The sequence below is a fragment of the Ursus americanus genome, chromosome 3, assembly GCF_024610735.1.
Source record: "Ursus americanus isolate L20-20 chromosome 3, mUrsAme1.1.p, whole genome shotgun sequence".
NCBI lineage: Eukaryota > Metazoa > Chordata > Mammalia > Carnivora > Ursidae > Ursus > Ursus americanus.
Window position 1 is genome coordinate 23,091,314 of NC_142129.1, and position 27,555 is coordinate 23,118,868.

The 27,555-nt window shown below is 52.6% G+C and overlaps 1 protein-coding gene across 8 annotated transcripts; it reads right to left on the bottom strand.

Moving 5' to 3' along the window:
• Nucleotides 1–1,375: 1,375 nt before the first annotated feature.
• Nucleotides 1,376–27,315, bottom strand: CCDC136 (coiled-coil domain containing 136). 8 transcript variants are annotated; one of them, XM_045792689.2, is made up of 18 exons: nucleotides 27,189–27,315; nucleotides 26,290–26,397; nucleotides 24,460–24,708; nucleotides 24,309–24,383; nucleotides 20,341–20,664; nucleotides 17,667–17,778; nucleotides 16,918–17,086; nucleotides 16,505–16,645; nucleotides 16,011–16,169; nucleotides 15,563–15,733; nucleotides 14,953–15,138; nucleotides 13,124–13,318; nucleotides 12,409–12,636; nucleotides 10,464–10,961; nucleotides 9,913–10,134; nucleotides 8,562–8,843; nucleotides 7,568–7,873; nucleotides 1,376–1,716 (listed from the first exon to the last, which is right to left on the bottom strand). In XM_045792689.2, exons 1-18 carry the CDS (start codon nucleotides 27,250–27,252, stop codon nucleotides 1,606–1,608), a joined length of 3,600 nt encoding a protein of 1,199 aa, XP_045648645.2. In that variant the 5' UTR covers nucleotides 27,253–27,315; the 3' UTR covers nucleotides 1,376–1,605. The 8 variants fall into 8 exon arrangements, with proteins under 8 accessions (XP_045648645.2, XP_045648647.1, XP_045648649.1 ...); XM_087860836.1 differs by lacking the exon at nucleotides 1,376–1,716 and having other exon boundaries at nucleotides 5,646–7,873; XM_087860837.1 differs by lacking the exons at nucleotides 1,376–1,716; nucleotides 13,124–13,318 and having other exon boundaries at nucleotides 5,646–7,873.
• Nucleotides 27,316–27,555: the final 240 nt, after the last annotated feature.

Here is a 27,555-nt window from a genome sequence, read left to right on the forward strand (position 1 = left end):
GGAACTGAGCGCAGTTCCTAATTTTACTGCGCGTACTAGTCAACTGGGGATCTGGTTAAAATGCAGATCCTGTCAGTAGCTCTGAGGTGGGGCCTGAGAGTCTGCCTTTCTAACAAGCTAACAAAGCTCATGTTGCTGGTCTGTGGCCACAGGGGGCTAGGCCACCCTAAATCAGGACTATCTTCAAAGAGGAGCCATTTAAAGGGAGGCAAAAGGAACGCGTGGCACTGCCCTTGATCTGCCTAGGCACAGCCCTGTTTATAGGGACTGGTCACGATTTTAGCACCGGCCCCAGGCCCCCTAGGAAAAGGCTAGGCAAGAAATGAATTCATTTAATGCTTAGCAGTGCCCACCACAGTGCCTCATTCTATAGGTATGTGTGGCTTTGGATATTTGGGCGAATGTAACAAACTCCTTTTGGCATCAGGTAGAAAGAGGCAGAGAGAAGGGTTCCAGGAAACCAGCAGTCATGGCGCTGTTTTGCCCACTGTGGTTTATGAATACACTCGGGGCCTCTCCTATGGAAACATTCATAGGGAACAACCAATCACAAGGGGTTCCACAGAAATGAAGGTAAACAAGGACACTGGTAAGTTATCCTCATCACTCTGCTTGTTGCCACTTTGATCCACTCTCCAACCCTTGCCCTGCTCTCAATTCCAGCAGACCGACTTTATGTCACCGGGCATCTCTGCTCTCCGGCTCCCAGATGGGATTAGCCAATGAGAGGTGCCAACAGGAAACTGGCAGGTGGGAAGAGCGGGTGTCAGGCTCTGACAAGGTCTGTACCCCCCTGGGGGTCTGGGGTCCCTTTCCAGGCCTCTAGCCCCGCTTCCTCCCCTCTCCCCTTCGGGTGGAGGATGGGAGACACTGTTGCTGGGACTTCACTATTCCTTGCTGGTTCTCCTGACTCTGCCCGTGTGCGGAGTCCCTTCACTAAACACTCTTCAAGGTAAAGCTCCTGAGTGCGCCACCCATTCACCGCAGGACCCTACACACTAGTAAGTCCTCTCTGAGGGCGCACCCCACGAGGAGTCACAGGGACTAAGCCATGAAGGCTCACGTGCAGATGTTCTCAGGGCACTCTTCCCACCGCAGGTGGGTGTGGGCAGGGGCCCGAGGGCAAGTCATCTGAGCCCCCTCCCAGAGTGCCCAGCTCATCCCATTTCCCTGTGCTCAGGTGAGCTCCTGGAGGTGGGGTTTCTAGGTGCAGACCAGCTGGCAGCACAAGGAGCCCCCCTCGTCTCTGAGGTCATCTGCAGGGTGAACAATCCTATTTAGGAACCAGCTCCTTATGTGAGGTACCTGGTTAAAGGGGAACCGCTCTGTCCTCGTTGTGTTGTGAGGTATTTAACAAGTAAAAAGCCACAAAGTCTCAGGTAATTAGGTTGATATTTAATTACACGGAACCCAGGTTCTTATACAAGGCAGGAGATGGCAGCCAGCAGCTCCCCATAACCTTTCCAGCCTGGGTGACTGAGGCTAAGGAGATGGGGACACATGGGACACATGGGTGGGGTGGGGGCTCTGGCACAGTGTGTCCTGCCCAAAGCAGAGGGTAGTGGCCACTGGGGATCTGCCCCCTCGGCTGGCCCAGGTCTGCCATCACTCCGTGAGGCAGAACTCTGACTCCTGCGGTCGCATGTTGGGTAACACATACAGAGCCACAGCCGCAATAGCCAAGAACACCATAGGCTTCCACATCCCAAACATGTTCTGTGGGGACCAAAGACAAATGGTGAGTGCCCGGCCTTCTGAACCCTTCCCTAAGCCAGAGAGTCCCCTGTCTACTGGCACCGGAGAGACATCACGAACCTCATGGTCTGGTCTCTCTCACCTCCTGGGTAACTGCCGGAGACAACGCGGTCTTAGCTCGGGCAGCGCTGGGTATCTGGAACAATGCTAGGGGTATCGCCTGAGGAGACCACGTGTATTCATGCCCAGTGGAGCGAGAATACCAGCTCCCGCGTGTAAAAGCGAGCTCAGGAGGCAGACCCAAGAGTATCCGGAGGGTTGCAATGGGAAAGGATCGAGTGCCATGGCAAGACAAAGAGGGTAAATTGGGGTCTTTGGGAAAAGCAGCAGCGCCTCGCTGGCTTTATGCAGGAGCGACACACTCAAAGGGTAAGGCTGAGGGGGAAGGAAAGAAAGCACACCACAGAGTGCAGGCCAACAGGAGCTTCCTGGGCAGCCCAGACCTTTTTTGGACAATGTGTGAGGAAACTCAAGGAAGCCGGTCACTGGCCCTGGGAGGCAAATGCCTTACAACACGCCCGGGCACCAGCGTGTTGACAGACTTCCTGAGGCTCCCAGACTCTGCCGACCACGGCAAACCCGACTGATTCGTGGGACAACAAAGCAGCATCCTTCAGGGAACATGAAGTCGTGGACAATACATACCTAGGGAAAGGGTTCCTATTGTTATTACTTTTTTTACTGTGTTACTTGAAAGACAGAATTTGGGTTGAGTCATAAGCTATGGCGTAGTAACAGGAGGATGATTTTAGGTCAGAGCAGAGTACATTATCGATGCTAAGAACGCATTTGCTCAGAGACTAATGGAACTAAAAAGAGGATTTTAAGCCAGCTATAAAGAGCAAAGAAGACCTCCTACATCTGTAGAAATAGTTACTAAAAAGAGCAGCACAAATGAAATGGAAAGCAAAACAATGCTGGAGGTGCATATACAGAGTAATTTATGTAAGAAAATAACTGGAAAGGAAGCTAGAAAAAGTATTTACATGTTCAGGGGCTTCTATCCTAATGTACACTGCTAAAAATGTCAGTCTGCTGTTCTTAGAGGAGGGCAGAGCAGGGCTCCTGGGTGGCGCAGTCGGTTAAGCTCCGACTCTGGATTTCAGCTCAGGTCATGATCTCAGTGTCGTGAGATCCCCCCGCATCGGACTCTGCGCTGGGTGCAGAGCCTGCTTGGGATTCTCTCTCTCCCTCCGCCCCCCTCCCGCTTAAATAAATCAATTTCATTAAAAAAAAAATGGAGGACAGAGCTGGGCTCATAAATGTGAACTGGTACCTTTATACCAGCCAGAGGCCAGTTCCAGACTGGATGAGTGCAGGGCTGCTTCCAAAGGGCTGAGTCACATCAGGCTTTCCCTTCAGACTAGGTTACTAAGTCGACAGATCGAAGAAATGTTTTTGGATTTTATCAAGACATCTGACGGATTTTCCATGATCTCTTTGGACAGAACAGGAGGAAATAAGAATATGGTACCAGCACAGGTTGCTGTGTGACCATTTGTTAAGTGGCCAATGATCTGGAAAAAAGGAAGCCTGGAGAGACAACACTCCGGAGGCTCGGCCCTCATCTTTAATGCGCGGGAACAGGGCGCCTGGCTGGCTCAGTTGGAAAAGCATGCGACTCTTGATCTCGGGGTCGTGAGTTCAAGCCCTATGTGGGGTGTAGAGATCGCTTAAATAAATAAAATTTTTAAAAAATAATGCACATGAATATCTGAAGGTAGGCCAGTCGCCCCTGAGGGGGATGTGGCGCTGGCAGGGAAATGGATCCTTTGAAACCGCAAGGCCAAGGTTAAAAAATGAAAAAGCAAACCCAACCTCCACAGGTTACATCGACGGACTATACTTAATAGGAATGAATAAAAAATTCTGCCTCAGATCCAAAAATATCAACTGCAGGTAGAAAATGGGGAGAGGATACCTAGCATATGCAATATGCAAAGGGGCTTCATAAGCTATACACACAGCGAGTTAACAACGTGACGTTAGCTGTCAAGAGAGCGAACGCCACTGGAGACTGTGTGAAGAGAAGTATGGAGTCTTCCTAATTACATGCAAGCAACCAAGGAAAACTGCTCAAGATGAGGAGAGATGGTAAGGGGGAAGCGAGGTGGGAATTTTAGCTGTTGCTAATATTAGTCCTTAGAATCCAATTCACCATTCCCTGGCGGTATTACTTGACCTCTCCATGCCTTAGTTTTATTACATATAAAATGAAAATAAAAGCCACCTCGTTGGGTTGTTGCAGAGATTAAGGGAGTTAATATATGTAAGGTGATTAGAACAGTGCCAGGCACATAGTATATACCATGTAAGTATACACTTTGTAAATTATTTATGAGGTATTTTATCCTTTATGAAGCACTTCCATAAACATGAACTCCTGCGATCCTCACATGAGGAAAGCAGAGGTTTTACCACTCTTTGCTGCCCTGTGAAGAAACTAATGTTCCCAACATGCATTTTGCCCCCTGGGGCTAAGGGCTAAGAGAACCTGGCCCAGTCTGTCTCTGGTTCTCCAGTCAGCCATGCTTTCTCCAGCACTGCGCTGCCGCAGCTCCTGGACTGGGAGCTGCAGAGTGGGGCACAGCCAGGCTCCCCAAGAGCGCCCTGACCCAGGAGCTCCTCCCTCTCACTCTGCGTGGGCCTGGCTGCGTGGGCCTGGCCGAGGCTGAGATTATGGACAGATGCTTTGGATCTCCTCCCCTAGGGCCTGAGAAATCTAGATGTGGACGGGGAAGAACAGGTATAGGGAGAGCGCCTGTCACTAAAGGAGTTAGACTGTTTGTGGGGAGTAAGTGGACCGCCTTAAAGAGGAGAAAGGATGAAGAGGAAAGAAAGTGAGGGGAGAAGGAAGGACAAGAGGGTGCTGGTGAGTGCTACTGACAGATGCTTCAGCTACCGGGATGTTAAGCCAGCTGCGCTCCATCTGCAGGGGTGGGAAGTGGTGGAGGGGCAGGGGAACAGGAGAAAGGAGCCCGAACAGGCTAGGAGAGAATAGTTTGTGGGTTCCAAAGACAGGTGGAACCCTAGGGCTCTACCTTGGGCCCTAACACCACAGTCTGCCTCCTAAATTTGGTATCCTGTTGACAGACCAAATTACATGGACCAAAGCCAAGGGGAAGGTGCCCAGAATATGTCAGCCTTGGTGCCCTGAGAATACTTGCATCTCGTTCTTGTCACCAGTACCACATTCTGTCCAGAATTACAATAGAATCTGGACCCAAAAGGGATAAACAGAGAACTATAAAATATTTCCTGGCATTCTGAAGACCAGAAGTCCCAAACCAGAGAACTTCTCAGTAGGAAGAACACAACACGGTAGGGGTTTCTGTTCCATTTTCATCAAGTCTGAAGGACAAACTGAGGCTGCCCTCATACATACGCCCCTGGGCGGGGGGTTAGGCCTGGGGTTGGGGGTTGGTCACAGCACTCCAAAATTCCTCTCTCATCCAACGGGGGAGGCAATGGCGCCTTATTTTGCCATCCTGGGTGGTGACAGTAGTGAAAGCTTGGTTCTGGGGCTAAACAAAGACAAAGAGCACTCAGGTCAGCCTTGCAGACAGATATCCACTCATCAGAAGTGGTCAGGCATTTTTCAAAGTAGCAGCAGTGCTGGGATCACCCAAAGTCTTCCCAGCCAGAGGACAGAAACTCAAACCATGTCAATAGTATGCATTCCAACTCCCTATGTGCTAGGAAGACGTGCTCAGAGGTGCTACGGGCTTTGCAGTAGCCCAAGGAGAAGCCAGGGCTAAACCTCAGCCCTGAGCATCCTGTTGTCAAATGGCTAAAGCAAGAAGCAAGTGACAGAACGGGCAAAGAGGAGAGGCCAGGGCAACCTGCACCCTCCCTCTACCCCTCAGAAGGAGAGGACTCGATACCAGTACCTGTGTTAGGACGACGTCTCGGCCCACCAGCACCAGAGCAAAGCCGATATGACCACCAGGCCTACAAGAGGCAAGGAGAAGATGGGGGGCTCGGGGGCAGGGGATGGCTGCAACATATCAAATGAGAAGGAAGCACAAGGAGAGGCCAGGAGATGGGGGGGTGGTATAAAAAGACAGAAACACATGAATCCAACGGATAATGAAGATGAGAAAACAAAGGGGAAAGAGAAAGAGATCAAGAGGTTAAACAACAGGCAGTGAGGGCAGCCGATCTCTGCGCTCGGGCCTGGCTCTTCCCACTGGCCACCTGCGGAGGATGCAAACCTGAATGGGTTAAGCAGCTGCTTAGGTCCAAATCAGGTGGTGGGGCCAGCTGCCTGGCTTGCCATATACCTTTCACGTCTCGTCAAGCAGGGGTGATCTGCACTAGACCGTTCTTGTAGGTCAGTAACTCCGGAAAAGGGAAGCTCCAAGAGTAAAGCCAGGCTCTCCGGATGAGGAGGACAGATACTTCTCCTGGGTCACTCAGTCTCCTGCCAGGCCACCCGTCCCTCCGTTAGCCCACTTGGTCTGGCTGCTCTCTGCCAAATCTCAGTGTTCTGGGCCCTGGCCCCTACGATCCCCTAGGAGTCTAATGCTGTTGTTGTGAGACAAAATGCACTAGAACAGGCTAACAGGGAGAAGTGCTAGTTCTTGGACGGCAACAATCTTCCAGAGAGAAAGGGAATTCGCAGGCGGTAACGTACACCGTGAGAGCTGCCTGCAGAAGGTGCGGGACCCGAGGACACAAAGGGACACCTCCACGTGCAGACACAAGGAACGCGCTCGACTTTGAAGTACAAAGATCCAGTCTGGCGTTTAGAGATGTGCACCCAAGGCAAGGCAATCGAGGAGGCAGGCTCTGAACCAGCATGTGGTGGAATATGATGAATTCGAAGAAATACAGCACTGGGGAAGAAGCTGTGGTTGCTCCTACATTTTACGTCCTAAGTAATGGGCCTCTGCCACAAGGTTAACAGAGACCTGCACACTAGATCCTTAGCCCGTGCTGCAGACCGAAATGCCAGAAAATTCCAGATAGCCTTAGAGCTGACTGGGACGTCCCACCACAAGAGACTTATTTTCTTCCCCTGTGTTTAGAGAGATGGAAAGAGCCTGCACCGTAAACGGAGGACTGATTCAGGAAGTACTCACTCTTCAGGGAATCCCAGCCCCCAGTGAACCTCAACTCACGCAGGAATTCAGCTGGTACCTACCTGTGCAGATGTCCCAGTAGTTAAACACAGAAATGCTTCTGTACGGCCGGTGCATTACCCAGGATGCTCCCATCCCAACCTCTCAAGATCTAGCAACTAAAGGGTCAGGGCTCTGGCTGCTCTCCCCAGACTGGTCCACGCCTCTGCCCTGCAGACTCAAATATTCTATTACTTCTGACCACCCCCAGCCCCTACCCTCATGCCCTGTAATACAGAGAACCCGTAAGCCACACCTGCCTCCCCTCACCCGTAGGAGCAACAACAAAGGTCAACCTAACAGGGCGCCTCAAGGAGGCAGGACTGAGCGACTGACGCAGGCCCCATGCCAGCCGCGTCCTCAGTGCGGCGCGAGGTGAAGGGAGAAGACCTCCTGATGTAAGGATGGAGGGCAAATGCGGTGAAAGGAGGCAGGACTGCAACGGCCCCACCCGGGTTCCCAGAAGAGGCGATCTTTGAGACACAGGTCCACAGCACATTGGCCTCAGCCCGCCACATCCCGGGGAGAGCCCGCTTCCGCCACTCCCGGCTCCAGCTCCACTCTCCCCGCGCCAGGCCTCGGGGCCGCTCCTGCAGAAGTCCATCCTCGGGCCGGCTCAGCCCGCCACACCAGGGCACCTGAGCCCCACAGCCCACTGCCCACTCGATGTGGCCTTCGACACCGGTTACCTTTTTGCTCTCAGAAAGCTTGAGGGGGTTGCTGCTCTCTGAAGCTTCGGGGCAAGCATCGTTGTCGCTCTCATCTTTCTTGTCTTCTTCCTTGCCCTCCTGCTCTTGGGACTCTGCAGAACACCCCTCCTCAGCTTTTGCCGACTTAATCTCCGTAGGCTCTGACCGCACAGAAGCCAGTTCGTTGCAGGAGTCCTTCTTCGCGTCCTTTTTGACTTCCTCCTCCTCTCCCGCCTCCACTTCCTCTTGTATTAGGTCATGTAAATCCGTGTGGCTGGCCTTGTAGTACAGCACCACCTCCAGACTCTGTGGGTGGAGGCAGGGCAGGAGGGGAGCTGCGGTTACCGCGAAGATGCCCACCTTCAGGACAGAGATGGACTATCTCCAGGGCACTGTGCTTCCCGGCACGGCACGCAGGCACCGCGTCCTGGCACCGAGTCTCTCTCCCTGCGCGCCGTGTGGAGGGCAGTCACCCCAGCCTCTCTGGACGCACACGGCCATCTGGCCACTGGCATTTCGTACAGTAACCAGAGCCAGAGTCTTGGGCTCTGCCCCTCAGCTGCCACCTGCGACCCCTGCAGGGCGACTGCAACTCCTATTCCCCTCCCCCCCGCCCCACATATGAGTATGAGTACACCACTGCTTCAAATAAATTCCTTCTCTTCATCCATTTGGTCCCGCTCTTGGGCACATAACCCAGCAAGAAATGGGGCCCTGGGAGATTGGGCTGAGCTAATTGGAGCCGTTGTCCATCCTAGGGGCTACGGTCCTTTGAGGCTGTGCCCCCAGGTGTAAGAGGTCTGTGTTCCACTCCCCTTCACTTCGTAGGAAAAGGGAGTACGGAATTGCTACCAAGAGGGAACTACCCTAATACACGAGAGAGACCAGAAGCTTCTCTACAAATACCTCACCTGGCTGGAATGGTGGTGGTGATTTTTCTTCCCAAGACCTCCTCTGCCTTTCTGCTTATCAGGCTACTAAGGTTATTACTCACCTTTCCGTTCTCATAGCTGCCCTCATAACTGTCCAGGCTTGGTCTGTTCAACTTTTTATTTCTAACCCCATTGGCATTTTTGTTCATATTCTCATTGCCATTTTTCCCCTTGGTTTCTCTGGGAACGGAGGCCTTCTTCTCCTTGAGCTGGCGGAGCTCTTCCTGGCAGCACTGCAGCTGCCCCTCCAGCTGCTCCTGCACGGCCAGCAGCCGCCCCTGCTCGTCCATGCTTGCCTGGTACTGCAGCTGCAGCTCCCGCAGCTTGGCCTGCAGCTCTCTGATCTGCGGGGGGCGGGTGGCCAGTCACACGCGGACCGGCCTCATCGGTCACCCGGGCCCTGCCTGGGGGCCACGCCCCTGAATCTGCCTTGCTAAGGCCCACAGGGGAGCAGACAAGAGAGGAAACGTTAGACTGCAGGATACGAGCCTCGAAGGAGGTAGCAGAGCTTCTAAATGGGCACCTGACGATTTACACCTAATGCGATCACAAAAGGATGATTTAAATCAGGTTTTTACTGGGACCTGTCTGGGGAATAACTACAGAGCTGCCCCTTCTGAAGCGCGGGCCTTTATTATGGACAGCTTTCTGATGGAAACTCCTACTTTGCCCAAGCTAGTTCTCTCACAGGTACAACTACCTAAGGAACCGTATGGTCCACTCCTGACGGTGTGCCTGGGCTCCTGCACCTCGGCCCGGAAATAGAGGCAGACTCCAACCCTGCTCCCTGATTTCTGGTTTTGTCTTCCCTGACATCTGGCATCACAGTCTCTCTGGTCGGTAACAATACTAAGCAACCGAGGCCCCTGGGGCTGACTGTTGTCTGGACTCTCCCACGCGCACAGCGAGTCCCGCTGGACTGTGGACTACTCTTGGGCGGAAAGAATGCCTTCTGTCCCATCCCTCATGGACGCAAAGCACCCTTCTTGGCATTATAAGGGATCCGAAAGGCAGCAAGTCTCTGCCCTCGAGGTGCTTACAATCTAGTTGAAGAGACAAGTACACCCAAATTAACTAAAGATGAAAAAATAGAACTCTATAGACATGCTCTGGGGCACAGCAGAAGAGAGAAGTGGTGAAAGGAGAAAGAGAAGAATTGTTCAGTCTTCATGACGGGTGCATCTCAGCACAGCGAGCCCCCGAGGAACGTCCGCCAGTGCTGTGGCAGAGGCCCAGCCTCCGGGGATTCAGCCCCCCCGTGCTGTTGCTCGGACCAGGGAGGGGGCAACTATGCAGAGCAAGCAGGGAGCTCCTGGCCTTCCTTCCCCAGCCTCTCCAAAATGGCTAGAGCCTATGACCTGCTCTGGCTCGAGGGGCTCCTAGAAGAAACCTTGCCTCCCAGATAGCAGTTACCTCGTTCTTGTCGGCTGGGGAGGCAGTGGGTTTCTCAAGGCTTTCCATGCACTCCTTGAACTCCTTTTCACAGGCGTCCAGCTCTTCCTTCAGCTCTTTCTGCCTGTCCAGCAGCTTTCTCATCTGGTCTTGCAGCCGGTTGTGCTCCTCCTGGCTGAGCTGGTACATGGCCTGCACCCCCTGCAGCTTGATCACCACCGTGGCGACCATGTCCTCACAGTGCTGCGGAGGGTGGAGGAGTAATGACCGCACCCTGAGGACGGCTTGCCCTCCACCCCGCTCTTTGCTAGGCCCCATCCTGGGTGCAGAACAATGGTGGCAGGATCTGAAGCTGCCCAGGGCGAATTCTCTATTTCTTCCCAGAAAGCACCTTGGCTGTGATGGGGGCCTCTCGACATTAGACAGACGGAGTGCCTCATTCATTTGCGGCAACCCAGCTCAGCTCTGACCCTGCCGCCCACCTCACTTCTTGCACCCTTCCCTGGTGACTTATCTCTTAGTAAGACAGGAGGCTTCTCTCCCTGTCTGACCTCTCATCTGGCTACTTTTACCTCTGTATCTTCAGGCTCGGCAGATTCGTCATCAGTGCTGCCGACGTAACTCTTGTAGCAGGTGTCAGAGCTGCTGCTGCTGCTGCCGTAACTCTTCTTATAGATGCTGCTGCTGCTGCCAGTGCAGTAATTCCTCTCGCTGGTCTCCTGGGCACTGGCGCTGCTCTCATAGCTCTTGAGAAAGCTCTCGTCGCTGGCCTGCGTGCTGCGGTAACTCCTGTGATAGCTCTCACTCTCATCGGTGCCGCTCCCGTAACTCCTGCGATAGTTCTCGCTGCTGGTGGCCATGCTGCCATAGTTCTTCTCCAGGCTCATTTTGCTGGAAGGGGACTGGACCTGGAGCAGCTGCATTTCTTCCAGGCAGAGCTGCAGGTCGGCCTGCAGCCTCTTCCGCTCCTCAAAGAGCCTGCCCTGCTCCTGCTGCAGTAGCTCCTGCTCAGTCTGCGTGCCCTCGTAGAGCACCTGCAGAGCCTGCATCTGGGCGATGATCAGCTTGGACTGCCGGGGGTGGGTGGGGAGACATGACCATCACTCCAGACACTGCCGGCCTTCTTGCTGCACCCCTCCTGGGGCAGATGTCTGAGAGCACACTTCAGAGCCCTGCACGCCTACACGCCAGTCTCACCACAGCCTAGGTCTTTAACCGCCTGCAGCTACTGGCGTGTGTCAGCTACTCGCTCATGGGGGAAAATCCACCCAGGGCAGACGTTCTGCGATTTCCAGGCTCCCATTTCTGCTGGTTTCTAAACTCTGGTATATCCCTCTCTCCTTGCAGCAGAGCTGAGTGGGTATCAAGAACACTCTGGCTCCCTACCCTACCCTCTTCTCAGTCAGGACATACCCATTATCCTGACCTTGGAGCTCAGTCCCCTCCCCTGCCCCCAATTCTACATCAGCCCTGGCCCTTGAACGTGACCCTACAAGAACGCCTCCCTCGGAAGATGTGGACCTGGAATTAAGGTCTCACTAGAAGTCCCTTTACTTCCTGCCCCAATTCTGAATCTGGCCTCTGGGCGTGTTTCCCAGGCCCTCTGGGCCTGGCTTCTTGGCTGCTAGTGCCCAGGATGAGATCTGATCGGTTAAGGAAATAGTTATACCTGGTTCCTGGTCTCTGTGTTATCCAGGCTGAAATCTGATGCCCCTGGAATCCGACCAAATCTCAGTTTGGACTTCTGCAATTCCCTGGTTCTCCCTATCCAGGCTGATATTTGAATGAATAGGGATAGCCTTAAATTGAAACTGTCCACCTGCTCCTCCTTGCCCACCCTGAGACCTCAGACCAAATGCATCATCCCCCAACCCCAGACTGACTTATGGGGAAATCTCCACCAGTGTGACCTCAGAGGCAGGACCCTTTCCTGGTGCTTGCCATGCACAGATTCTGTAGTCTAACCCCCATGACCTGGTTGTTATGGCCACCAAAGTTCCAATGAAGACAGCGTGGCCAGTACCAAGAATGCCACATGCTAAGAATTCTTCCCTTGGAAATGAATGGCCCCAGATTTGTCTCAGGTAGAACACCAAAAGATTATAGATTCTGATCTCTGCAAGTGTACTGCTTAATTATCAACCGGCTCAGGAGAAAAGGATGACACGCTCAGAGTCAGTCCCAAGGAATCCAGACAAACACTAAGTTCATATTATAAATCTGGAAAATGATGTGGAAGGGGCTGCATCAAATTATCAGGTGATTAGATTCCCGGGTCCCCCCGGTTCTCAGTGTTCACAGCGCTTTAACTTGGCATGTATCTGACTGAGGTCCTCAGGCCATAGCTAAAGCCACATCTTCATGAGCCCATGGGGTGGTCATGGCTGAAGAAGGGGGCCTTAGTCTCATCCTTACTCTTGGCCAGACACGCCTTCCTAACCCTGACCCTTCCAAGGAGCCCTCTTGCCTACCATGCTGTTGTCCCCAGAACTGTCTCCCTGCCTCTTGTTCTGTTACCTTGTCATGACCACACTTGGAGGACTTAGGTGATTTGGAATCGTTGGGATTCTCCAACACATCCCGGAAACGAGATGCTTTGAACACATGCAGCTCTTCATGCAGATCTGACTGTTCTTTGAGCACACTTTCTTGATTCTGGATCAGTTTTTTCTGCTCCTCCTGCATACCTTGGTAGAGCAGCTGTAGTTCACACAGGTCTTGTAACTTTGTAAGTAGCTCCTGACTCTGCGAGGTGGAGTGGGAAGGAAGCGGGCAGAACTGTGGTAGCTACGTGGGAAGACCCGTGTCTCCTTCCTGCTGGGGACCCTTCCCTTAGGAGTCTCTGGGTTGGCTCTGAACAGCCATCTGGGACGGGGTCGGTGTGGTGGGGGAGTGGTCCTTCTACGAAGACCCACTAGGTGACTAGCCCCGATCTCGTATGTTTGCAGGTATCCTGTACTTTACAAAGTTCTCTCAGAGTGTATTTTCCCCAGATGGACTACAAACGTAAAGAGAAAATGCTGGACAGATACTACTTATCTTAAGATCTAAAACCCTAATCAGCTATATTGAACTTTTTGGTTTGAAGAGATCGGTGACAAAGTAAGGAGGAGCTGATGCAGAAAAGAAAAGGGTCGATCCCCACCCTGTTTTTTCCCAAGTAGAGTCACCCCTCGGAAGCTCCTCAAAGCAGCTCCTCGCTAGTTAGCAGCCGCTCCCTGGCTGGGGTTACCTTAGGGAGGCGGCCAGCTTTGGGCAGCGGGAACGTGAGCCTGTGCAGCTCTTCCTGCAGCTGCCCTTGCTCCTCCTGCATCCTCCTCTGATCCTCCAGGAGCTCGCACTGCTCCATCTGCAGCTGCCCCATCTCCTTCTGGCTGACCTTGTACTTTTCCTGCAACTCGGTCAGTCTGGACAGCAGTGCGTCACACTGTGGGCGGGGCGGGGGCGGAGGGGCGGTTACTCTGTGAGGCGCTGCTCCACGCCGTCCGTCCGTCCGTCCGTCCGGCTTGCAGAGCCCTTCTGTGCTCTCCTGCCCCTTGTGGTTCACCTGGGGCTCCCTCCCTTGGACTGACCATCCCAAGCCACGCTGCACCCATACAGGTACCGGGCAACCCCAGCAGGCTGCTCAGGACTCTTTGGTTATGCTGCCAATTTCATCTACTGGTCCCTTCCGAGAGTCCTGTGAGGGGAGTGTTACCAACACCCCTCCCTTCTCATGTCCCCACCTTCCTTTCCTGTGGCCCTTCCTGTGGTACACACCATTCTCCTGCCCTGCTGGGAGTTCTAGTTCCTGTCACTGCCATCATCCCCAGTTGGTTTTATACCTAATTATACTCCTTACCAATAAAAACGTCACCCGATTTGTCCCCATTTTTGTTTTCATAATCATCTTTTTAAATCTCTAGAAAAATATGGGCTATTGCTGAATTTGGGTTGAGAAGACTAAATTATCCCATGATTCCAAGAACCCAAACCTTCTAATATCAAACTCATCGCAATGCTGTTTTTAGGACAAGAGGAAAAGCTGGCTCCGTGTCAGCATGCTTCTCCCTCTCCACCATCTCTTCTACTAGGAGGGGAGGGGATGAGCAAGTCATGGACACTCTGGCCTCTAAACTGAGCGGGAGCGGAAGAAGGAAATGTGAGCCTGGGTGTAGAAAGGCAGGTGGACTGTTGCGAGTGGTCCAAATAACCTCCCCATTCTGGGTCTTCCGAAGGCCTTTCCCCGGGGACACAGCCTGCTCCTGGCTGTGGTGGGGGCCACTGAGTATTCTGGCAGAAGGTGACCTGCTCCACCAGCTTTTGAGAATCTCGTGCCTTTTCTCCATCATGTTTCAACACCTTCCATTTCCTATCAGTGATCAGGAGCTGAAAGTGCTCAACACAGGGTAACTGATAATGACTTGCATTTTACACACTATGGAGAAAAAGAAAATGAATAAGGAAGGCCTTACTGATCACTACCAGGATTTATTACCACAAGCAAGTGAGAAAAGAATAGTATTCTGTTCGATTTAAAGAGGGTAAAACTCAAGCTTAGAGAACTTTACTCTTCGGAAGTCACAGAGTAAACCCTGGAAGAACCTAGGTCCTTCTAACATCCACTCAGCACTCCAGGCACAAGACCACGTCATCTGACAAGAGCATCTGCAATCTGCCTGAGAAAACTGGACCTCCTCTTTCTAGGTCTAACGAGAAAAGTTGTATATGTGGGCTTTTGTGTATATTCTCCTCCACGAATGACAAGATCTCACTCCAATCCTAATAACAAAGTATAAATGTCTACACACATGGAATCAAGTGCAAAACCTTCTGGTGTTCAGACTGGATTCAGCTGTACTGAACCTACTAAGCTGTGGCTTGGCCTCAAAGTCAAGATCAAGGCAAACTTTAAAAGTTACACAGCGTGGGACTCTGCCTGTTTCCTGACTTGCACACTCAGCTGTGCCTGGACAGGGAGCTCACCGAGCCCCTCGGTTGGATGACTCCACCTTTTGCCCTTCCACCTCCTCTCTCCAGAGGAAGTACCCAGCAGATCTCACCTCTCTCAAGTACAATTACCTTAGTAGCACATTTCCCCTTGTCCTCTGGGATGGGCTTGGTGGTCTTGAGCTCCTTCAGCTCCTGCTGGCAAAGCAGGAGGTCCTGCTCGAGCTGATCATACATGCGCTTCTGCCGCTCCAGCTCTTCCTTGCTTGTCTGGTACAGCCGCTTCATCTCCTGAAGCTGCGCGTGCATCTCCGCGTTCTGGGGTAGGGGAGGCAGGCCCCGCCATCATCCCGGAAGCCCCTGCAGCTGCACTCTCTCCTCTCACCTCTCACACAGGGACTAAGGGAGCCTACTCAGTCCTTTCCAGTCCCAATTTCATCCCAATGGGGGCTACCTGAGATGAACCCTAACAGGCTCTACACAGGGATCTTCTGGGGCTTCCTTTGCGGGCAGGTGGGGAAGAAAGAGAGCTACCTTTTTATAGGCTGACTTTCTGATTTAAAATCCAAGGCAGCGGAGAGCACCACGCCTCTCGGAGACCACCTTTCCACCAGGCACCTCTTTATCCCCGCACCGATGGCTGTACCACACAACTCCTACGATGCCCCCTCCTCCTCGGTACTATTGCTCTCACAGAAGATTCCACCTGGCTATGTTCTCCCTCACCTGGAGCTTCTTTTACCTTCTCACTGCTCTCCTGGAAAGAGGCCACGATGTTCTTGAGGCGCTGCACCTCCGCCTCATGGTACCGCAGGTCCCCGCACAGCTGCCGCTGCACTTCCAGCAGCTTATCCTTCTCGCACGTGATGTGCTGGTACTGGAGCTGCAGCTTCTGGAGCCGGCACAGTAACTCCTGCAGTGGAGGGGGCTGTGGGCAGGACCTCTGGGCTTGTCAACCCGCTTGCTCTTCCGCCTGAGTCACGCTCAGACACGGACAGTCTAAGGCCTGCCTGCTCCCTGCCCCTCGCTTACCGGCTGTCCTCTCGTCCGGCGCGGGGCTCGCGGGTGGCCGAGGCCCCAGCCAGTGGTGCCGCACGGCTGGCAGCCGCCCTTACTTTAACTCCGCTCTCGGCCACCTTCCCCAAAACCTTTCAGCACCTCAGTTGCCCCTCACCTCCTTTTGTTGTTACCTTCTCACTCGGGCTTTCTACGACTGTGGATTTCAAGACCTTGAGCTGCCGGAGCTCAGACTGAAGCTGTAGCTGCACCTTCAGGAGCTCGTTCTGCTCATCCTGGCTAGCATCATACTTTTGCTGCAGGGCACAGAGTCTGGTCTTCAGCTCCTCGTTCTGTGGTGGGAGGATGTGGGTAGAACGGTTACTCTCAAGAAACAGCAGACCCCTCTACAGACCAGTTTGGGTCCTTTCCAGACGTAGCATCTTGAGGAGCTCCCACAGGTCTACGGTTGGGTGTCTTCTCTGAGGCAGGCACTCAGTAATGACTACCATCTCTAGAATGCCACGCTACGCGACTTCTCCGACTGGTCTCCAGGAGACTGTACCCGTGGTCGCAGGCTAAGAGTCAGCAGAGCGCAAGCTGGCTCTGCGTTCATCCTTCCCCGAGGCAGCAACTCCACGGAGGCCCTTCTGCCCTCCCCAAATGCCCTTCCCCCGGCAGTGTTTACCTGGGTGACATTGTGGGAAGTCTGAAACCGAAGCACCTCATTCTGTGCACACTTGAGCTCCCTCTGCAGCCGCCTCTGCTCCTCCTCACTGGTCCGACGATGATGCTGTAGTTCTTGCAACTCACAACACAGCTCCTTACACTGTGCAGGAGACGGAACAGAAAAGCTGAGGGAGGATACGTGCCACGTGCACTTCGAGAAAGGGTTGGGGGGGCGGAGAATAGGCTTGGAAAGAATAAGACATTCCTTTCATTGGAATATTTATATCAGGCAGGCAAGCAAGCGAGACCCCAGAGTATTACCTCCTGCCGTAGTGCATGCCCCCTTTGTCGGCCCTGTGTCTAAGGAGATGCTTCTACCGCGGGCCAGGAGAGGGTAAAAGAGAGACAGCGACGGTGCCTGCCTTCCCCTACCTTGTTCTGCATGTCGTGCATCTGCTCCTCAGCTCCCAGAAGCTGTTGTCGCAACAACTGGGTTTCAGGATCAGGTTCTAGAAAATCCATTTCTGAAGTCTGAGACTCTGCTGACATCATATCCTTTAGCATTTGGGACTCCAGCCACTTTTCGGTTGCTCTTCGTGTCCTGTGATCCAGAACCCCAGAGCCATGTTTGGGTAAGTGCTCTGCCGGGCGTCACCTGCTAAGTGTGCTTGGTCCTGATGTCTTTCTTTTAGGCAAAGATGGTAAAGAGCCTTCTATTGTGGTTTATCTCCCAAATAAACATGCTGAGAAGGTGAAGAAAAAGTCCCAGCACCTCGATCAAGGCATGTTTGGCTCTCGGAGACCTAAGAGTGTTAGTCTAGTTGGGCTCGAGGCTGGGCCTCGTGTCAAGCCAGCTCTAATCTGGAGGCCCTATACCATTAGAGTGAATCCAGTCTGTGTAGACAACAAAGGAATCACTTCTGATCAACTCTAGGGCAGAACAAACCAGACCCCAATGCCTAGAATGGAAGAAAACTAAATTTTAGAACCCCAGTCCTGAGACAGCTGGATCTCCATGCCTGCTTCTAGGCGGCATCCATACCCTTTGGATACCATGGAAAGGACCGGCTGTCCAGGAGCAGAGGGACGTTCATTAGCCTGGCATCTGCCTTCACTGGTTCTACTCAAGAGAAAAGCCCAAGGCAGAGTCCTACAGAGTCCCTCTAGCCTGCTGGCTGTACCTCTCACTCTCCAGATCAGCAAGCTGCCCTGTGAGGCTGCTGTTGCTCTCTTGCAGGGCCCGGTACTCCTCGTTCAGGAAGCGGTAGCGGTCCCGCAGTTGCTGCAACTCTTCTGCAGAGGACAAATGGAGACGTGTGAGAGCCTAGGCAAGACGCACTGGTAATCAGCCCCTCATTTTCCTGCCTAGAAAGCAGATAGCAGAAGGCTGAGTAGCTTCTCTTTTTCTAAAGACAGAAGAGACACCACATGCAGCAGCTTAGGAGACAAGGCCCTCCAAATTCCACACTGCTATGTGTCTTTGTCCTCTTTCAGACAGCTGCCTTTCTTTTCATCTGCCCAGAAGATCTGCCCTGTGTGCGCGTCTTCAAAACCCCAACCGAGGCAGGGTCTTGAGATCTGAGGAGTTCGTGAAGGTTTTAATTGAGTTTCTGGGTTATTGTATTTCAAGTTTCCATTGAACTGTTTATGATTACCGTCCTATTGCTTTTTTAGTACAAGAGCTGAGGGATGTGAACTGCCAGCTGTCACACCACCAGTCCCGGCCTTTCGGAGACAACTCCGGCATCCTGAACATCCTTTTACTTACTTTATCACCACACCAAATACACTGGCCTGCATGTGGTCAAGAATTCTTTCTAATGATCTTTTATCTGCTGACAGACGAGCCCATCCCAACCAGACCCACATATCATCCTCAATCATGAGCAGAGGTCTCGCTGAAATGTCCTAGCACATGTTCCCTAAGTACCAGGTACCAATAGTTTTTAAAGCTGCAATCATGGGCGCCCGGGTGGCTCAGTCGGTTAAGCGGCTGCCTTCAGCTAGGTCATGATCCCAGGGTCCTGGGATCGAGTCCTGCAGCAGGCTCCCTGCTCAGCATGGAGTCTGCTTGTCCCTCTCCCTCTGCCCCATCCCCCACTCGTGCTCTTTCTCTCAAATAAAGGAAATAAAATTAAAAAAAAAAAAAAGCTGCAATCATATAAACACCCCTATCTATCTTGTTTCTTCCTGATTAAGAATTATTTCTCTTAGGGGTGACTATGGGGTTCAGTCAGTTAAGCGCCTGCCTTTGGCTCAGGTCATGATCCTGGGATCCTGGGATCAGACCCAGCATTGAGCTCCTTGCTCAGCAGGGAGTCTGCTTCTCCCTCTCCCTCTGCCCCTCCCCCTGCGCTCTCCCTCTCTCAAATAAACAAAACCTTTAAAAAAAAAAAGAATTATTTTTCTTAGAATACCAATTCTGATATTTAAAGAATGTTGCTCCAATCAGAATACAAGGCCTATCTTATCTGCTGTAAGATTCAACACCCAGAAATTCACGTCTAATGTTCCCTCTTTATTCCAATCAAAAGTCCTTGGAATACTGCAGATTATCATGGAAGGAAGGAAACTAATCTTTAATACAAGCCAACCATGTGCTAAGCATTAGACTTGATGGTTTCAGCCTCACATTCAGTTAGTCTGTGAGTACTTCAACATACTAGGCATTTCATTTAATCCCGAAAATAGCCCTGTAAGGTTCTTTTATTATTATTTTTTTTAAACTTTAATTTTTACAATAGCTTTAGATTCACAGAAAAGTTGCAAAGATAGTGCAAAATTCCCTGGGAGAGCTCTCACCTAGTTTCCCCTATTGTTAACATCTTACCATGGGTACATTTGTCACAACTCAGAATCAACATTCATATATTACTGTTAACTAAACTCAACATTTTATTCAGATTTCTCTCCATTTTCCCTAAGGTCCCTTCCTGTTCCAGGATCTCCTCTGGATGTAAAGTTTTATTAACCACTTTTTACAGATACAGAAACTAAGGTTCAGAGAGATAATAACCAGGCCAAGTTCATCCCACTAATTAGCAGAACTGAGATTCAGAACTCAGGTCTGTTTAACTTCGACCCAGGCTTTCCCACTGTGCTGGCCTCGCTCTCCTGGCACCACCAGTCCAAAGGCTCTTCTGAGAAGCTTGTTACAGCTGGGAAAACTTGCAGTTCTTTGATTCCTTGTTGACTGCCTCTGCTTGACCTGGCCTAAAACAGGGCCTCCCATTATACCCAGATCATAAATCTAGCCTCAGAATAAAGGCAAACTCTCTGATGTCATGAATCCTAGCAACTAGCTGGGAGACTCATTGTCTGAAAGCAGAGCTCTAAGCTTTTTAGTACCTCATGTATTACTGGAAATAACCTCTCTTCCTCTGCAGCTGTCTTGTGCTCTGATTTGTTGCACCCTAAAACTTCTACGTTGGAGAGGGCTCAAGGAGCCTAAGCATTAGCATCCTGGGACCTGGGAGCAGGACTGAAGGCCCCCCCCAAAAGGCAGGCCAGGCAAACTGCCGTGCCAGAGCAGCAGGTAGTTTCCCAAGGTGACCAGCCCGGAACTGGAGACCTTCTCAGGAAGGGCCTTCCCATCGTCAAATCAACAAATCAATGGCTCTCTGAGGAAGAATTCTCAGGGTACATCTCCATAGCGCTATTTCTTATACCGCCACTGACTGGTTACGTGATATCTGGATATCTGGGTATCTCCCTTATGGTCTTGAATTCAACCCGGAGGTTTTTTCTAGAGGTTTCCAATTCATGATCTAAGACCACCTTCCACCATCTTCTTGGATACTAACTCCCTCTGCTTGGCTTTACTGAGAGAAAGGAAAAAGGCTTGTCCTCTCATACCTTGCATCTCAGAGTAATCTGAGAGATTTAAACTATTGGATGGATCAGAGCTCTTCATTTCCATTTCTGCACGGAGGGAGGTGATCTCCATTTCATACTCTCCCCGAATGCGCTCCATGTCGTCGAGTTCATTCTGCATCCGGCAGAGATCCTCCTGCAGGGATGCTATGTCGCTCTCATGTTCAGTCGCGGAATCCTCTGCTGCTTGCCGCAGATTCTGGATCTCAGTCTGAGCCAAGTGCAACTCCTGTTCTATTTCCTTAAGTTCACTTTCCTTCTCACGCTCTAACAGGGAAATCTCCTCTCGTAGAGACCGCAGCTCACCTGCAAAGCCCAGAGGGTGGGATGGTCAAGAGCATAAGTGAACTCATCTACCATGTTCTAGAGGCGGAAAGTTAAAGGCAGACTTATTTCTTATCTGAAAACTACTGGCAATCTAGTCTCTACCCCATCAGCGACGTATAGCTTCACCTGCTATGGAATAAAAGGAATACCTATGAAGGGAATGGAGGGACTCCACGCAGTAAGGTGCAGTACAGAAGCAGATTCTGGCACCAAAGCAACACCTTGGGCTACTGCAAACAGAAAGTACTAAGTGCTTCTACGTTGAAGGCCAAAACTAATTTACAGTATTTCGCTGATGCACTGAGTCGTTCCAAAAATTCCCTGACTAAAAAAATTTACACACACTATTCTCATCTATTCAGTCTGGAAGCTTAGAAATTACAGAGCCTCACAGCTCCCATGAACTGCCTGTGGTAAGAACTGGCCCCTAACGTGTATTTAGAGTTCACAGCTGAAATTCAAATGTAGGCTCATCAACTGGTAACCAAACATGGTTATGCCTTTCACTTCCCTACTACATCCTTGCTGTTAGGGTTCAAATTTCCCTTACGTTCCCCTCTGAGGTCTGGCCCTAAAAAAATGCCTTTCTCAGAGCCACGGGAGACTGGAGGAAGGTCATCCTCAGCCAAGCAAGCTCATAATTTGGAGCACGAAGGGGCAGACCGGCCCAGGGTGGGAGGGCGGGGCTTGCAGGCCCGAGGGGGAGGGGCTTATCCGAAAACTGGGCGGGGCGGGCCCTGGCCGGGAGTTGGGAGGACGGGACCCGGATTCTGAAGACCTAGCGCCAGTTGACAGGGGGTCTGGGTCCGTCGGGGCGAACCCGAAGGCCCGGGAGTTGGGCTGTGGGACAGAGAAGTGCGTTCTTACTCACTGGTTATGGCCTCCATCTCGTCGGCCCCCCTGCAAGCGGTCTCCCTGGGGGGCCCCCCCGCCGCCGGCCGGTCCCGGCCCCCGCGGGGCTGTGGCGGCCGGAACGGCCTCTTAACACCAGCTACCTCTGAGGTCGCGCGCGCCCCCTCTTGGCGGAAACGGGCAACGCGCGTGCGCAGGGACGGCCCCTATTTCCTCCCGCGGGGTGGGGCTTAGGCGTCTTCAGGCTCGCAGCCCTTCACTTGCTTGAGGGCTTGTGCTCAGCAGAAACAACCCTACCGAGTAAGGCGTCGGTCCACAACTTATTTTCCCAAATAGCTGCCGACCTGCCTCTCTACTGACTTCCCTCCTCTTTGTAAAGGAGTATGTTTCTTCTCCAATCAAAGGTTTTTTTCTGCTCTCTTGGATCGTTTCCTTCATCATACAAAAATGATCTAGTGTAGTGAGTCCTATCTCAAACCCGCTCCCCTCAAACTCTCCCTTGACTTCATTTCCTTTCCCCTTATTTCTCTGCTTCTCTTCAAAACATGACTACTGTAATTATCTGTACTCACCTCCCCTTTCCTCTTTAATCCCAATCCAGTCAGGCTCTGTCTTCACTGAAATATCGCAGAGCCCTCCATCTTGCCAAATCCAATGGCCATCTCATTAGATTTAGCAACTTTTGACATTGATTGTTATCTCTTTGAAGCACTTTCGGCTCTTGGCGGCCAGGGCACGAAATGCTCCTGCCGTTCCTCCTACCTCAGTCTCTTTTGTTCATATCTCCTTTACTGGACCTTCAAATACTGGAGTATCCCTGGGACTGGACCTTTTCCTCTTCTTCCTGTATCTTGCCCTGTGATTTCATGGTGATTGCTCAGGGATTCAAATGCCATGTATATGCTAATGACTCCCAAATTTATATCTCCAGCCTTGATTTCTCCCCTTGTTCTAGATTTCTCCCCTTGTTCTAGATTCATATATCCAACTGCCCCTTTATAACATATTTATTTAGATGCCAATAGTCATTTCGAACTCAACATGTAAAAACATGTCTCCAGTGGTTCCCTTAGCCCTCAAACTTGTTCTTTGCCATTCTTCCGCATCCCAATAAATGACAGCACTGTCCATCCAGTTTTTCAAGGCAAAGCCTTCTTTCTTGTCTCTCCTATTCCTACCCCTCCCCCCCTCCACCCTATTCAATTCATCAGAAGTCCTGAGGGCTTCACCTTCAATATAAGACACCCACCCCACCCCCACCCCACGTCTTTTTACTATACTTAGAATAAAAACCAAACCTCCCAGCTGGCCTATAAAGCCCTTTGTAATCTGGCCTCAGCCTGCCTCTCAGAACTCTTTCTTACCAGGAGTCTCTGCACGCACTCCTCTTCAGCTGCAATGCCTTTTGTTCTGTCCTTCAAATGCATGCTCAATCCTGCCTCTGAGCTTTTACAGTTGCTATTCCTTCTGCCTGGTATGCTCTTCTCTCAGATCTTTCTCATTATTCAAGCCTTAGCTCAAATGTCATCTTCTCAAAGAGGACTTTTCTAACTGCCCTATCAAAAAAAAATTCTCATCTCACCCCAACTCTCTATATCATATTGTTATATTGTCTTCATAGCATTTACTGCCCCCTGAACTTCGGTTGTTTATTTTCTGCCTCTCCCCATTAGAATATACTCTTCATTAGGGCAGGGATCTGGTCTGTCTTTTTCATAGCTTATCCTCCAAGCATATAGGAACTCAATAAATGAAGATAAACAAATAAATTAGCACCATTTTACAGATAAGGAACTGAGTCTCAGAAAGATAAAAGTGCCTTGCTGAAGATCCTAAAGCTTGTTACGTGGCAGAGTTGGGCCCAAGAATCTAGGTGATCCAAGACCAATGATCACACTGTTCTCTCAGATACAACATATCTCCAGCCGTTTCTCTCCATCACCCTCTTCCCATTCATTGTCTACTTCTCCTGCATCTACCTTGGCTTTTATATTTCCCTTTTCTTTTCCTCCCCTTCCTCCACTTTTGCTTGTTCTTCTCCAGGCCTGCTTCCCGGCCTTCCTTTTTCTCCATTTATATTTTCCTTTTGGTTTGATCTCAGTTCTCCCTGGAGAGTCCCTGCTGTTTTCTAGGGCAGCTCCCCTAAACCTTCTGGAAGCCCATGGAAGTAACAAAAGCTGCCTCTTTTTTTGGTGGTGCAGTGGAATGTGGGACACCTGCCTTGCTGCTTTCCAGAGACAAAGGGATGTGGGCGTTAGAAGAAAGGGATTTGGGGCCACAAGCTCAGCCCCAGGAAGCAAGAGAAGGTTCTCATCTGCTTCCCTTAAAAGATGCAGAGTCCCCCTCAGTCACTTCTCATTGGCTCATTGCTCTTCCCATGGTGCCCTTGTAGGGACAGGAAAAAGCAGTCTGGTTTGGTATTCAGCCCCGATTACCTGCCCCCTGACCTGGAAAGCAAAGGGAAAGGGATACAGTTGTGAAGGGAGGAAGCTGGAGGACAGAAAAGGGAGAGTGTCAGCCAGAGAGAGATGTGAAATGAGAGGTCAAGAAAGGGCAGAGGAGGGCAGAAGAGTCAGGCAGAGATGCAAAGAAGAACAGATATTAGGTAAAGAAGAGAATGGAGAGAGAAGGCGAAAAAGGTGAGAACGGTAAGGGGAAAATGAGGAGAAAGTACCGAATGAGTTTATATTTGTCTGCTGTGCTTCAGCCAAACGCTCAGGACACAAGTGCTTGGATGGCCCCTTCCCTCCAGTCCCAGTGTTGGCAATTACCTTGGAGCTGCTGGATCTGCTTGGTGAACACCTCTGCCTGCTGGGCGCTAGCCAGCCGTTCATCCTCCAGGAGCCCTGCAGCGAGACGGGGAGCAGGCGTGATGCTGGGATCCAGCGAGCCCGGCCCCCTGGCCCCCTCCCGGCCACTCACCCTGCAGCTCCAGGGAGTCATCCTCATGCTGCCCTGCCAGCTCCCGGGTCTCCTCCAGCTCTGCCACCAGCTGTAGCACCTGGGCCCTCAGCTCTTCCAGCTCTGTCTCCGTGAGGCTCAGGCCCCGGTGCTTGCTGACAGACAGGGAGCTCACGCTGCCACCTTTCTGCTCTTGCTCTTCCTCTTCTTCCACCTCTTCTTCCTCCTCTTCCTCTTCCTCCTCATAGAGAGCTGGGAGTAGCACTTCCCCTAGAGGAGAAACCCATCCCACCAGGGGGTCAGAGTCAACTTCCTTTCCAGAGTCCTTCAAGGGCCCTCCAGCTCAGCAGCCCAGGGCAGAAATGGTATAATAGTGCCACCTGGTGTCCCCCAAGGAGTCCCTGGGCAGCACCTGCCCTCGCGATGAGTCCTCAGGTGTAAGGTTGCCCATCCCCCTCCCTGGCCCTTTCTGGACCAGGATTGTACCAGGTGGCCTCCCATTACTGCCTTTGGGCAAGCTGAGCAGCTGGGTGCTGGTCAGCCCTGTGAGCTTGCACAAGGATACCTGCTTCTTCCAGTACTGGTGGTCCCTGCGGAGTGGGACAAGCCCTCAAGAAAGGATTCAGACACTGGGCCTGTCTTTAGGCTGAATGGGGCAAAAGTTGCAGTTTGGGGTTTCTCCAAAGTTAAAAAATTATCCAGGTGGCTTGGGAGAAATTAGCATTTCCATAATAAGAAAGGGTTGCCTATCAGTAGTTAGAGAAAGAAAGCATCCAAATGTAATGACTCTAAATGTTTTACTGGACAAACACAGGGGCGCTTTCAAATAGATTCTATCACATAGCCTTTTTGAAATTTTCTGCAAGGTCCACCTTCCTTTTCTCTGTGGAGCGTCAGGAGGCCTCTCCCCTTCCCAAGTGTTGTAAGACCCCTCCTCCCATGCTGACCATAGGGCAGTTTTCAGGTTTCAAGTCCCAGGTTGTACTTGCGTGTACAAGAAAGCCTGCTATTTTAATGCATTAAGAAATGGAGGCGTACTGGTCCCCAGCCTCTGGTTGGTGAGTACCCCCTCCTTTGCTGCAATGCAGTTACTTGAAATAGGGACATTTTGTCAGGATACTGATTATTTGTTTTGTTTTACAATTCTGAATCCCTGGTCTCATGACAGCAGCCTAAGGTTCATCCAGGACCCCTTTCGTCATCTGTCCTCCTTAGGGAAGCAGGGTTGCCCACACAGTGTGCGCAGGGACCTGGGGACACTTCACAGGAAGTTCTGGGAAGCGGACCGGCATCCTTCCAGGGGCCTGGTGTTGGCAGCAACCGCCAAGTCACATGGGTGAGGTGGGGATACCTGAGTGTTGGAAGATTGGCCTCACCTGTCCCCTCCCAGGCAATTCTTTCAGGCCGGAAGAGATCCTAGGGAACCAAAGCCCCAAGGCTTACACTCAAGGGTAGCGGTGGTGGCACCAGAAAGAGAATGCTCACTTCCCTGCTTTTCAAAAATATGAGACAGCTTGGGATCTGGGTCGGGTGGCAGTGAGAACAAACCCCCTGCTGAAAGGCTGCTTCAAAGCTCTGTCCAACGAGGCCTCTTTCTCTGTCTGGCAGCTCCCCTGGGACACACAACCTGGTTAACTGGTGATTAGGGCCCCAAAGGGATGTACCCAGAACCTCCCTCCAAGCCTGAACCCTGAGGAGGGGTAGAACTCAGACCTGAAGGGTAGAGGGGGCTCAGGTGAGCTAGAGGAAGGGCTCTGTCCTGGCTGGGAGTTCTGGGGACCAGACGGGGTAAGGAGAAGGGAAGGGAAATTGGCTGAGAGGAGAGAAAGAAAGCTTTTTGGGAAAACTCACCCTCCATAGCTTGCATCCCCCGCCGCTCCAGGGACCCCCAGCGTTGGCCTTTCTTCCTCTCACAACCCTCAGACGCCTCATAGGAGCCTAAAGTGGTCACTGTGGTTCCTGTGAGCAGGGAGAGAGGAGGCACGGGGGTTGCTAGGGGGCTGGGGGCTGGGGTGCACGGGAGAGAGAAGGGGACGTGCCTTCCAGCCCTCTGGAGCCCTGGAGTTTTTAATCCCGGTGGAAGTGCTTGGCTCACTCTGCCCAGCCTGCGACTCCCCTCCCTCAGCCGCCCCTCGAGCTGGGCCTGCGGGGACCCCGCCCTGCGCTGCCCAACCTCAGCATCCCCGGCTCCAGGCTCCTCTCCCAGCACAGACAGGAAGGGTGTGTGTCTCTTTAGCCAGGAGGGGACAGGGAGGAGACGGGCAAGGATGAAAGCGAGGGCAGGAGCCAGGGAAGATGAGGTTGAAAGGATGAGGTGGTGCGTGTAAGGGGAAAGGGGTGATGGGGGGGGCGGGCGTGTGACAAGGGGGTTCTGGGCCAGAGCCGCTCCCCTCCCCTCCCCTCCCCTCCATTCTCTCCCTGGACCTCATCCACCCCACCCTCGCCCTGCGCTCGAAGCCTTCGGGCCGGAGTGGGCGCAGGGTCTGGGGCCCCCAGGGCTGGACAGACGGGGTGGAGAGGGTTCGGGGCGAGGGACGGCCAGGGGAGGATGCGACCGGTGTGGAGAAGACCCAGCCCGGAAAGATGGAGACCGGGCCTGGGGTGGCGGGCAGGATGGAGGGAGGAAGACGGGACGGGAAGGTGCGAGCAGCTGAGGGAGGGAGGGAGGGAGGACGAGGGGGTCTGGAGGGAGGAGAGATGGAGAAGAGGAAGGAGTGGCGGTGGGGAGGTGAGGGGGGGACGGCTCTGACCTGAGCCCGGGCAGCTCCAGCCCGCGGCGCCCGCGCCGGCCCCGGCCCCGGCGCCCGCCTCCATGGCCGCTCGCGCCGCCGCCGCCGCCCGGAGCAGACGCCGCAGCCGCCAGGCCGGGGACCCGGAGCCGGGTGCGCAGGGGGAAAGAGGGCGGGCCGAGGGGGCGGGGCCTGGCCGGGCCACCTGACGCCGCTCCGGCCCGGAAGCCCTCCCTCCACCCGGCTCCGGGACCCGGTGGCGGCGAGGGGGTGCGGAGAGGCCGAGGGGCGCGTCCGCCGACACACCCCGGGGCCCGGGCGTGGGAGAGGGGGAGCGGACGGGAGCTACTCGGGGCTTGAGGTTGCCCCAGGAGTGGCCGCAAGATAC

Excerpts from the sequence above, each read along its gene's own strand:
- CCDC136 (XM_087860836.1), bottom strand. The coding sequence starts at position 27,252 with ATGGAGGCGGGCGCCGGGGCCGGGGCCGGCGCGGGCGCCGCGGGCTGG. Across the intron at positions 16,646-16,917 it reads TGCACGACATGCAGAACAAG|TGTAAGGAGCTGTGTTGTGA; the intron begins GTAGGGGAAGGC and ends TCTCCTGCACAG. Across the intron at positions 16,170-16,504 it reads CTTCCCACAATGTCACCCAG|AACGAGGAGCTGAAGACCAG; the intron begins GTAAACACTGCC and ends CTCCCACCACAG.